Raw genomic sequence first — 12,494 nt, forward strand, 5'->3', positions numbered from 1 at the left:
CTTGTATTTCACGAGAAACAAGTCAACCTCGTTGGAATTAGGGGGTTAACAGATCATTTAAGAGGAGATAGGCAGCTATATGGTGTGTGAAGAGTTAAAAATGTAACTTTGGAGTAACTTAAGAGTGAGTGAGAGAGGGAGCTCACAGTTGAATATAAAGGGTTAACATTGTCCCTTGATGAAGCGATAAAATACCCTTAGGGTACATCATGGTACACCCAAGGATATTGGTGTTCTTCTAACTGGACTCACAGTCCAGTATGGCGTAAGGAGTTAAGGCTGTACTTTTAAGGGGATGTGGAGTAGAGCGTTTAAAGGACTAACGCTGTCCATTTACCATGGGATAGAGTCCTCCGTGGAGTGTAAAGGGTTAACAGCAGGCAGGTTTAAATTAGACTCCTGTGATGGTCAGAGAGTCAGCTGTGGAGCGTCACTCAGACGCAGACTGCTCAGTATCTCACCGCTGAAGCTGCTGACTGGTAAGGCTCTCCGGAAACTTCTCCATGCAGCATTACACAATTATTCTTATTATTTCTTCGCCTCTGCTCTCCTAAACGCTTAAAAAGAATGAACGGTCCTGCCTGTGCATGGATCAGCATAATGAAATCATAATTCGGGCTTGGCTGTCACTCACTGGGAAACTCGACATTTTTGCTACTATAGTAAATTCTATTATTTCTCTTACTGGGACATGAAACTGACAACTGGAAATTAGTAACAATATAAAATGCCATTTTCTTTATGTTGTTCCTGTCTGTGGGGCAACTGGGGCAGTAGAAGGTGGCAAGTCTGGTATTTTTGGAAACATGTTAATCTTTGATGCTATGTATAGCCAAGCTTCTATATTCCTGACTCTTCTACTCAAATTATAACTCACTTGCACATATCTGAGAAACTTTGCTGACAGCAGGTCTGCTTACAAACTAATATTTGCTCAGTGTGTTTTATGAAAAAGTTTGCCTTGGGTTTTGGGTATAGATTTTTATAATCAAAAATGCCACATGCCCCTTTTTGATTTTTATACAAAGCATCTCTGCTGAAATGCAACTGTCTCATGTTCGCATTTGTTGTATTTTTGTAAAAATTTTGTTAAGCTTTTAAGGCTGTGCTATTACTGCCATCTAAAATTACAACCAAACAACGAAAAGACATTTTGCATAGATATATAAGTGTAAAATGAAAGGTTGAGAAAATAACAATGGATACAGATGTTTACTTTTACATATTTTTTTTTAACCAAAATTTCTGCTACACGCAAGTTATATCCATGTAAAAATTAATAAAAGATGATAAGAATATCTATTGTGTTCTTAATATTTTTTAACTCATATTTTTGAAAAACTGCACAGGTGATACCTCGGGGGAAGGGGTTAGATGATCCCAAGGATTGATTGTGTGTGTGTGTGTGTGTGTGTGTGTGTGTGTGTGTGAGAGAGGGAACTCCTTAGGTTATATATACTGTACATCACTTCTTCAAAAAACCTGAACAAGCCTACATACAAAATCTGAATTACAACAGAAAAGTCAAAATGAGTTTGACACCTAAGAAAGAAGTGGTAATGACAGAAGCACAGTGATTTAATATTATTTTTTTCCACTTTGCAATGAATACAATGATCAGGTTTACCTATAATAATACATCTGACTTGCCAGTTCTACCCCATCTGATTTAAATCATATCCATTAAGTTTCTCTTCCCTCAGGAATGGCTTCCCCCACTAGCCTCCTGTCTGAGGAGCAGTGCCACTGCTCCATCTGCCTAGATGTGTTCACCAACCCCGTCTCCCTTCCATGTGGCCACAACTTCTGCATGGCCTGCATTGTGGGCTACTGGCAGACCAGTGCTCTCTACCAGTGCCCCATGTGCAAGAAGACCTTCTACAAACAGCCAGACATCAGCATCAACACTGTTCTCAGGGAGATAGCCGAGCAGTTCAAGGAGATGCGAGCTGGAGCCAGCGGTCATCACCAGCTCGAGTTGTCTGAGCAGGAGGGCTGGCTGGAGGAGGTGCCCTGTGATGTCTGCACCGGGGAGAAGGTGAAGGCTGTCAAGTCCTGTCTGGTGTGCCTGACCTCCTACTGTGATGAGCACATGAGAACTCACAACGCCAGGTTCACCAAACACAAGCTGGTTGAGCCTGTGAAGAACTTGGAGGACAGAATGTGCAAGAGACACGAAAGACTCCTGGAACTGTTCTGCAAAAGAGACCAGACTTGTGTGTGTGTGTTGTGTACTGAAACCGACCACCGGGCCCACTACACTGTGCCTGTGGAGAGAGAGTGGACCGAGAAACGGGTGAGAGCAGCAAGATGTTTCAGGCTGTCGACAGTCTGGCCAGAGCGCTAACAGAAAAGAGTCCAAATCTAAGTCTAGGCTACAAAGCAACCAAATCATAGTCTAGGCTACAAAATAACCAAACCCCCTGTACTATATGTTTACCTACAGGCTCAGCTGAGGAAGACTGAGGCAGAAGTTCAGCAGATGATCCAGGATAGACTGAAGAAAGTAGAAGAGATCCAACAGTCGGTCAAGCTGAGCAAGGTGAAACTGGGCTGGTATAAATGCAACAAAGGAAGAAATTAATTGAAATCTTGACTTATTAAAACATTTATGTACAGGTGGTCCCCGACTTATGATGGTTTGACTTACGATTTTTTTCGACTTTACGATGGTGAGCTGGTGATAGACATTCAGTAGAAACCGTATTTTGAATTGAGATTTTTTTCCCGGGCAAGTGATATGCGGTGCCATATTCTCTCACGATGCTGGGCAGCAAAAGAGATCCACATCTCCCAGTCTGTCAGGCTGAGGTATGTATTTGGTGAATTACATGCATTTTGAACTTATGATATTTTTGTCTTACGATGAGTTTTGCGGAACGTAACCCCATTGTAAGTCGGGGACCACCTGTAGTCATGTGTCATAAATTACAGAAAATTACATCCAAACACTATTTTAATGTCAACTGTAGGTCATCGCAACCTAATTCTATAAAATTACATTAACCCTTTTGCAGGACTCCATTTACTAGAGTGAAAATGTTGAAAGTATTGAAAAGTCAAGTGAGAACACGTTATAACTACTATATTTATTAAATTAAAACTGTTGCGCAAATTAAATTTGATTTATTCAGTTAGACTAATCAGATTATTGCAGGACGAAGTCCACAATCTGCTAGGTGTAATAATTAAGCACAATATAGCTTTTGTCCAAGGTGACTTACAATTTTAGGTTTGCATACATACATTTCACTTCATGAGTTCACATCCTTGAACAGATAAATTAGGTTGTCGGCAAAGGCGGGATTAAACTCAACTCTGACTCTCATTGGTCAATATTAAAATCTGATTGGTCTGACTGCTAGCAAACGTGGCCAATGAAATCAACAGAAGAAGTCAGCTGACAGAGAAGTAATATTTTTAATGGTTCAAAATAAACATGACTGACTGACAGCCACAACTATAACCGGTGAAATCCAGAAGAAACATCACAATTCACAATAATACTAACTTGATTAGTTTTAAGGAGAGGAAGTAAGAAGATTAAATGTGAGAAATTCAAAAGTAACGAAAAGATGGTGACAGTAATGGAGTGAAAGTACATAAAAGTATTGACTGAATTTACTATGAAAAGTACAAATTCTGCACGAATTTACTTAGTAATAAACCAGCAAAATTTACTTTTCAACACGGTAAAAAATATTTGTTCTTTAATACTGACTGTAACACCTGTGATTAAGGACACAACAAAACTGGCCATTAGGATGGAATTTATTTATCAGACAATCAAGTGCAAGATTCCTCAGCATCTGGTCACTTTCAGTTTACAATCAAAGAAAGTGTACAAATAGACACAATACCTCTATTTATTTGCCAGCTTATTTCTGTGAAAGTCTAGGATATAGTTACAATAAATTTCATATATTTTCCTAAATTTGGTCCTGTACAGCTCCATTTCTATTCTATTTCAGTGAATATTGCTAGTGGTGTCACCCAGGAATGTAGGCTGTTTTCACTGTACAACAGTGAAAATGAAAAATAAATAAAGTAGGAAATCTATCTTTGAACACTAGTAAAGCAAATGCAATGTGAGATATGAATGTACTCAGTGTAAGAGTGGTAAACTGAGAAACATGATGTCAAACCTGTTTTTTTTGTAGCATAAAGGAATGAGTTTGACTGAGATGAGTATTTTGTATAACCAGAATAGTGCCCAGAAGGAGACTGAGGACAGCGTCCAGGTCTTCACCAATCTAATACGAGCCATTCAACAAACTCAAGCAGAGCTCATTGCCGTGATGGAGGAGAAACAAAGAGTGGCTGAGACAAGGGCTGAAGACCTCATTAAGGAGTTGGAGCAGGAAATTGCTGAGCTTCAGAGGAGAAATGTTGAGCTGGTACAGCTCTCTAACACTGAGGACCATATTCACTTCCTGCAGGTCAGTGAACTCTCCTTCTTGGAAAATAAGAACATCTCCACAGGTGATTATGCAAGACTTTCTGATCTTTCTGCACTGATGGATGTGTCCTTTCCTCCTGCTATAGAGTTTCCCATCCTTGTGCACCCCTCCACACACCAAAGACTGGTCCGATGTCACTGTCTACACCGACCTTCCTGTTGGGACAGTAAGAAGAGCTGTTGCACAGCTGGAGGAGAAGCTCAATGAAGAAATGGAGAAACTGACAGATATGGGTAAGGACTCAAGTGACTCCCGATCAGCATATGTCCATTTACATTTACATTTATTCATTTAGCAGACGCTTTTGTCCAAAGCGACGTACATCTCAGCAAAAGTACAATTTATGCATTACATTGAGAGAAGGTCAGCATATGTCACTCTTCTAAACTATCAAACTGTTAAGACACAGTAATTGGGCAAATTATTTGCTAATAGAATAAGCGATTTTAAAGAATTTAAACTTTTTAAAAGAATTTTCTTTACACTACAAATTAAACTTCTACTTTGAAATGCCGTTTGAATTATATTCTTCATTCAGGGTCACATGAAACATTCTTGTCTAAATGTGTCAAAACCTAAACTACTATGTGTTTTGTATAAAATTGCCCTTCATGTGATTTCTTTAAACAGAACTAAAGAAAATACAGAAGTACACAGGTGAGATATTCTTCTATATTCTTATTCGTATTCTGACAGGTGGCCTGAACTAATTTTTAGCTGGAGCTTTTTGTCTAGAAGTTACGGAGAAATGTGTAGATCTGACCTTCCCCATAGTCGACGTGACCTACGACCCCAGAACTGCAAACCCCTGGCTGTTGTTGTCCGAAGACGGAAAGCAAGTGAAGCATGCGGGAACATGGCAGGACCTCCCAGATGACCAGGAGCGCTTTGACACCGTGGTCATCGTCCTGGGGAAAGAGGCCATCTCTTCAGGACGCCACTACTGGGAGGTGCAGGTGGGCGAGAAGGACGACTGGTACCTGGGAGCGGCCAGGGCATCTGTCAACAGGAAGGGGCGGATCGCCGTCAGCATAGCCAATGGTTACTGGGCCCTGGCGATGAAGAAAGGGCAGGAGTACAAGGTGTCATCCACACCCCCCGTCATGCTCACCTTGGACTCCAGGCCCAGGAAGGTGGGTGTGTACGTGGACTTTGAAGAAGGACAGGTCTCCTTCTATAATGTCAAAGCCAGATCCCACATCTACACATTCATGGACAGCTTCACCGAGAAGCTGTATCCCTTCTTCTATCTGTACTGCTGCGACAAAGCATCTGACACCATGGTCATCTGCTCAGGAAGGGACAGAACGTTCATCAAGCAGTGTTAACTCCTGGGCCTAAACACATCAGTTTTGCCGGATTGTTGTTTTGCACTAAATCACATACATTATTATTAATTAACAGCTTTATTTGATGTTCCGTACATGTTCCAGTGTTGGCGAAATGAGGGATCTGTAAACAACAGAACAAATCCATCTTCTCGATTTCACACATACTTTACCACATTCGCTGCGAAAACAGGTGAACGAAGGATAAAAACAGAGTGATAGAGTATTTTACTATAGATATTAATAAAGTCTATTTTTCTGCCTGTCTGCTGTTTACGTTCATCATAATGGAAAAAGATACCAACAAACTGCAACGAAAACCTCAATCTGAAGATAGGGGCACACACACTTACACACACTTTGTATGTCATTGTCATACAGATACTGTATATGACTCCTTCAATAGAAAACACGTTTAAAATTCACACACACAGGAACACACATGGGCACACACACACGTGAGGTCACATAAGGTGGACCAAGGAAGTCTTTTTATAACAAAACATTTATATTTATTTAGCAGATGCTTTTCTCCAGAGCAACTTTCAATAAACTCTATGTAGTGTTATCAGTCCACACACCTTATTCACTGCAGTGACTTACACTGCGTCACTCATCCATAGCTCAGTGAAACAGACACACACTCTCTCTGACATCCACACACTTTTGGGGAACCTAAACAGCATGTCTTTGGACTGTGCGAGGAAACCAGAGCACCCAGAGGAAACCCACACAGACATGGGGAGAACATGCAAACTACACACAGACTGAACAGGGATTGAACCCCTGCCTTCTCACACCACCCAGGTGCTGTGAGACAGCAGCACTATTCATTGTGCCACCATACAACCGCTGGGCCACTTAGCTGACATTTCTCTGAAAAGCAAGTAAGAACAGGTCAACTAGTAATGTGGTGGTCAGAGCTGCTGCCTTTGGACCCAAAGGTTGCTGATTTGAATCCCACCTCCAGCACCCTTGAGAACGGTACTTACCTTAAATTGCTCACAGGGAGAACATGACATGGGGAGAACATGCAAACTCCACACAGACTGAGTGGGGATTGAACACATGTCCTCTCGCACCACCCAGGCTTTACAAAAACAAAACTGGCTTCACAGAAAGATGAAGTTAAGCCACAAAGAATTGCACTGTCCACTCCACAAATTCTATTAGGTAGGCTGGGGCTGCAGTAGCTGCACCTTGGATTTGTTTCCTCCTTAAGGTATAGCACATAACCCAGGAGATTGGGGGGGTGTGGACTCAACTTCTGTATATATTGCACACATACAGGCACTGTTCTCTGCTTATTTATTTCTGCAGAAATACACACACACACACACCCACCCACCCACCCACCCACACATACCGAGGAACGACATCTGAACTGTCTGTGGTAAAACCACCCCCATGTTACTGGGAACAGGTCCAGTAGAACCAGTCTGGGAGTGAGTGAATGCTGAATGGCTGGAGGGGTGGGATGGGGTGGCTTCTCTCTACTAACTCTTTAGAAGACTCTGCCACCACACCCTTGGTGGAAACCTCCAAAACACAGGAAGTTCTGCGTGACGTTAAATCCTTCCGACTGGGACTCTAGAAATGGAAACTTTCCTGGTATAAGAAAACTGGGCCAACACAATAAAACAGGTAAATCAAATGCAGCATTTGCTTTCATTTACTTTGGTCGGCTTCTTTCCTCTGTCTTTCACTCTTGCGTGACTGATCCTCTAGCATCGGTAACACTCTTTTCGTACCAGTTTCCTCAATCTCACAGTTTCACTTTTCAACTCAAGTATAAAAAATGCGTAATCATAAATCTGAGCAAAACATGCGTGAACTCACGTCACTGACTGATGTCAGGAATTCCCATCAGATTTGTTTTGGCGTCGGTTAGGTTTGCGCTCCAGGTTCGTTTAGACTTGCTTTTCTGGAAAAAAAAAATCAACAGCTGTTCTTAAGAAGCAAATACGTTGAAATCGGTGCTAAATTTGGAAATGCTTTATTTTAAATGTTGTGTTTTTCCAGTGACGGTATCCTTAGTCATGCAAGCGCACCATAACTTACTTTGCTGCTATGACTCACCATGTGGTGTGAGAAATTCTTCTCTCCTGAGGCTAAGGAGAGGAATTATTGTCAGAAACGCTGAAAAGAAGCAGTTTTATAGTTTCAGTAATGGCAAACAAACTATTTATGCATTTTAATTTCACTTGATTTTGTAAAGCTGCCACTCCTGTTTCATGACCGATGGATTCTCCAAGTTTGCCTGATGACCTTCTGTCTGAAGAACCACTCAAGTGTTCACTTTGTCTAGAGGTGTTCACCAACCCTGTTTCCACTCCATGTGGGCACAGTTTCTGCATGGCTTGTATAGATAGCTACTGGGGTAGCTGTGACATTTGTCAGTGTCCATCGTGCAGTAAAAGATTCCACATGAGACCCGAGGTGAACACAAACACAGTCCTCGAAGAGCTTGCTGTACAGGTGAAGAGGAGGAAGGTGGAAATAACAGAGCATGCTGCTAAAGCTTGGGAAGTGCCCTGTGATGTCTGCCCTGGGACGAAACTCAAGGCCCTGAAGTCCTGCCTGGTGTGTCTCATCTCCTACTGCGAGATCCACCTGGAGCCTCATCGAAGAGTTGAATCCTTGACACGGCACAAGCTTATTGACCCCATCGATGACCTCGAAAGGAGGATATGTAAAAAGCACCAGAAGCTGCTGGAACAGTTCTGTAGAAGTGACCAGACTTGTGTTTGTATGCTGTGCACTGAAACGGATCACAAGACACATGATATCGTCCATATTGAAGAACAGTATGTTGAGAAGAAGGTGAGAGTCTTTCAGAAATACAACCACCCAAACACAGCATGTAAAATGAATTTAGTCTACAATACTCTGTTTGAACAAATGTTATTGATCATTAGTGCAATTAAAATGAAATTGTTTTTATTTGTCAAATATTCTTGGTTTTTAAATATTATTTAGGGATGCTTAAATATTCTTTGCGGGTGTCGATAATTTTGAAACCTGTGGAAAAAATTACACTGCTTAGGCAACTTGTTAAAACATGTTAAAAATACATGGCTTTACCACATTTAAGTGAAAAAACACCCATTATACTGTATGTGTTGTTCATGTATAAATTGATTTTTGCTCATTTTCGTGAAGGGTGCCAATAATTATGGAGTTGACTGCACAGTTAGTCAACATAAATGATAGGAATTTGTGTTTTTGGTTTTGTCCACAGTCTCAACTAGATGGGACTAAAGCAAATATCCAGCAGATGATCCAGGACAGACTTAAGAAGGTGGAAGAAATAAAGCACACAATGGTGCTCACCAAGGTGCATACTAAAGAAAGTCTCACTTCCCTTTTTAGTGACTTTTTCATATTTCCTTCCATCGCTATACAACTTACTTCCAATTTCATATGTTTTGAACATAATTAATGACTGCTCTACAATCCACCTGTAAAATCTGATGCAATCTAAACTGCCGGATTCTTTCAGCCCAATGAGCCCAATTTGACCAAATTATAATATGGTTTCAACAGGAAAAAATGGAAAGACAGGGTAAATATTGTGCACACATCTTCACTGAGGTGGTGCACTCTCTTGAGGAGAGGAAGGCAAAACTCCTTGAAGTGACTGAGAACAAACAGAGGGCAGAAGAGGCTAGAGCCGAAGAGCTCATAATGGAGCTGGAGCAGGAAATCGGAGAACTCCAGAAGAGAGATACTTTGCTGGAGCGGCTTTGTCACACTGAGGATCACCTCCACTTCTTACAGGTCAGTCACTTTATAAATGCATCTGCATGCAACGATATGTTGTTCTTGATGCTGATGGATGTCTCCTGTCCTATGGCAGGACTATCTATACTTGTCCACCTTTCCAGAAATGAAGAAGTGGTGTGACCTCACTATCTACACTGACCTCTTCATAGGGACTATAAGAAGAGCTGTGTCTGGAGTCTTGGAAGACGTACAGAAAAAAGTCAAACTGCTAACAGAAGCTGGTAAGTTTTCAAAAGTTTTAAGATGGTTTAAAGCAGAATAAAAGCTATGAAAGTCAGGGGATATCTAAACTTTGCAGCAATAAAGCATTCAGACAAGTGTAAGTCCACACTCCACAATACTCATCCAGATCCAACGTTTGTTTCGCAACTGACATTCAAAAAGTCATTTCAAAACACTAAGAAATGTTTATTGTTTAAAGAATTATATTACTAAATTTAAAAAAAAAAAGATCTGAACCTATAAGTATTTGAAGAAGTGCATTGTTTTACTTTAGGGAAGATCCAGGTTCGTTTGATCTCAATCTCTAGAGTTGGAAAAAAATGTGTTTACATTAAAACCAGTTTTATAATGCAATCATTTATCTTCTTGCATGGCTACCATACTGTGCTGCCTTTTTACAACAATTCACATGGGTCTGGGTAATTCTGATGTGTCACTGTAATGAAATTAAATAAACTTTCTAGAAGTTGTTAGTACTGCTACACTTTTCCACATCTGCCCACTTAGTGATGCTACGCGCAAAAAGCAAAGCACAAAAGTTCCTGGTTCTTGCTCCATTGTGGTGGAACAACCTCCCCTCTCACTCAGAACTGCTGAATCTTTGTCCACATTTAAGAAGGGTCTTAAAACTCACCTCTTCCAGACTCACTTTGCCCATGATCTCTTAGGTTCTCACACACACACACACAGTATCTGAACCGCTTGGCCCATACGGGGTCACAGAGAACCAGAGCCTACCTGGCAACACAGGGCTAGAGGGGGAGGGGACACACGCAGGATGGGACGCCAGTCCCTCACAAGGCACCCCAAGCGGGACTTGAACCCTAGACCCACTAAAGAGCAGGACCTGGTCCAACCCACTGCACCACCACGCCCCCTTTGCTTAGGTTCATGTAAGACATAAATGTTCATGCACTACAACTTTAAGATCATGCTCCAATAAACCTTTTGCACAGCTACTTCTGTAATGTAACATAAATGTTTATAAGTATCTCCAAAAAAATAAAAAAAGAAAATTACCAGGAAGGTGATCAGGAATCAAGTTTTATACACTTGATCAGAATATACACTTTTATACACATCCCTTGTGTGATGAACTTTGGATCATATGGTGGAAAGAAACAAACTAACTGCACTTAAGGATCACACATCTGCATCTAAGTGTCTCTTTCTGCTAATATGATGAACGCATTATATTTTCTATGAGATGAACGTCACTTTGGAGAAAAGCATCTGCTAAATAAACACATATAAATGTACTGGATAGTTAACAGTCTTGCTGTTTCATTACAGAGCTTAAGCAACTGCAGAAGTACAAAGGTAATTCCTTATCCTTTTTTGGTAGTAATTTGGTAGCTGCCCTCATTGTACTCTAAGTACTCTTTATGAGGGCTGAGACTTTGGCCTTATGACGATTGCTTTTATTTTGCTCAGTTATAATCACTGTCATGATTGTGGCTGTTAGACTTCACTGGTGGCAATGATTTTAAGCAAAATTCTGTTCCCTTGTTTATTTGTCTTCTGCTGCTCAGCTAAAATTACGATGGACCCTAAAACGGCAAGCTCTTGGGTCATGATAACGGAGGGTGGGAAGCGCATGAAGAACAGCAAGACAGAGCAGGTGGTTCCAGACAATCCAGAGCGGTTTGAGACTTCCCCCATGGTCCTTGGGGAACAGGCCTTCAGCTCCGGCCGTCACTACTGGGAGGTGCAGGTGGGAATGAGACACAACTGGAAAATAGGGGTTGCCATGGAGACGGTCAAGCGGAAGGGTAGCATAGAGGTGTCCACCAAACACGGCTTCTTCGTGTTGTCAATGGAGGGTTTTGGAACGAAGTACAGTGCTGAAACCTCCCCTTCTACTGTGCTGTACCTCAACCCAAAACCACGGAAAGTGGGGATTTACCTGGACTATGAGGGCGGTCAGGTCTCTTTTTATGATGTGGAGGCCTGTTCTCTTATTTATACCTTTGCTGGTTATACCTTCACTGGAAATCTCTATCCGTACTTTTATCTGTACAGCAAAGCGAAGAAGTCCGAGGCACTGACCATTTGCGATGTTTATGAGTACAACTTGGCATTTTTCAGCTATTTGGGCTCTTCTTCGGCAAAATCCTGACATGTTAACGTCGATGCCGCAAGAAGGCACCTTTTAGGAGGAGGAGATCTGGGGGACATTTTTTTTTCTGTCTGCTTTTAATCTCAAGGGGGTGTGGTGGTGTAGCTGGTTTGCCTGGGTCCTGCTATCCGGTGGGTCTGGGGTTGAGTCACGCTTGGAGTGCCATGCAACGTACTGATAGCCTGTCCTGGGTGTCTTCCCTCACTCTCCAGCCTTGCACCCTGTGTTGCCCCGACCCCGCTTGGGACAAGCGGTTTCAGACTGTGTGTGCGTGTGCTTTTAATCTCTAAATCATTCACGCTCTTGAATAAGACTGGAAATGTGAAACTACGAAGTGCAAAGACTGACATAAAGTAAAGTCTATCTGATGTAAAGCAAAGTGTATCAGATGTAAAGTGAAGTCTGTCTGTACATGAAATGTATCAGTATGTCTTTTGCTGCATGGTTGCACAGCGAGTAGTGCTGCTATCATGCAGTGCTTGGGCGGTGTGAGAAGATGTGAGTTTAAATCCCACTCGGTATGTGTGGAATTTAAATGTTCTCTCCATGTCTGCATAGGTTTCCTCCAGGTGCTCTGGT

At 41.7% G+C, this 12,494-nt stretch overlaps 2 protein-coding genes across 3 annotated transcripts; both read left to right on the plus strand.

Moving 5' to 3' along the window:
• Positions 1-277: 277 nt before the first annotated feature.
• LOC108940941 (E3 ubiquitin-protein ligase TRIM39) lies at positions 278-6,286 on the plus strand. Of its 2 annotated transcripts, none has more exons than XM_029256124.1 (7): positions 278-479; positions 1,689-2,296; positions 2,447-2,542; positions 4,206-4,439; positions 4,546-4,693; positions 5,091-5,117; positions 5,235-6,286. In XM_029256124.1, exons 1-7 carry the CDS (start codon positions 296-298, stop codon positions 5,786-5,788), a joined length of 1,851 nt encoding a protein of 616 aa, XP_029111957.1. In that variant the 5' UTR covers positions 278-295; the 3' UTR covers positions 5,789-6,286. The 2 variants fall into 2 exon arrangements, with proteins under 2 accessions (XP_029111957.1, XP_029111958.1); XM_029256125.1 differs by having other exon boundaries at positions 1,704-2,296.
• Positions 6,287-8,029: 1,743 nt separating this feature from the next.
• LOC108940942 (zinc finger protein RFP-like) lies at positions 8,030-12,141 on the plus strand. The gene is made up of 6 exons (XM_029256127.1): positions 8,030-8,611; positions 9,030-9,125; positions 9,335-9,568; positions 9,648-9,795; positions 11,090-11,116; positions 11,329-12,141. The coding sequence occupies exons 1-6, from the start codon at positions 8,030-8,032 to the stop codon at positions 11,913-11,915; spliced, it is 1,674 nt and encodes a 557-aa protein (XP_029111960.1). The 3' UTR covers positions 11,916-12,141.
• The last annotated feature ends 353 nt before the right edge of the window (positions 12,142-12,494 follow it).

This window comes from Scleropages formosus, chromosome 11, assembly GCF_900964775.1.
Source record: "Scleropages formosus chromosome 11, fSclFor1.1, whole genome shotgun sequence".
Lineage (NCBI taxonomy): Eukaryota > Metazoa > Chordata > Actinopteri > Osteoglossiformes > Osteoglossidae > Scleropages > Scleropages formosus.

Excerpts from the sequence above, each read along its gene's own strand:
- LOC108940942 (XM_029256127.1), top strand. The coding sequence starts at position 8,030 with ATGGATTCTCCAAGTTTGCCTGATGACCTTCTGTCTGAAGAACCACTC. Across the intron at positions 8,612-9,029 it reads AACAGTATGTTGAGAAGAAG|TCTCAACTAGATGGGACTAA; the intron begins GTGAGAGTCTTT and ends TTTTGTCCACAG. Across the intron at positions 11,117-11,328 it reads GCAACTGCAGAAGTACAAAG|CTAAAATTACGATGGACCCT; the intron begins GTAATTCCTTAT and ends TCTGCTGCTCAG.
- LOC108940941 (XM_029256124.1), top strand. The coding sequence starts at position 296 with ATGTGGAGTAGAGCGTTTAAAGGACTAACGCTGTCCATTTACCATGGG. Across the intron at positions 480-1,688 it reads ACCGCTGAAGCTGCTGACTG|TTTCTCTTCCCTCAGGAATG; the intron begins GTAAGGCTCTCC and ends ATATCCATTAAG. Across the intron at positions 2,543-4,205 it reads AGTCGGTCAAGCTGAGCAAG|AATAGTGCCCAGAAGGAGAC; the intron begins GTGAAACTGGGC and ends TTGTATAACCAG.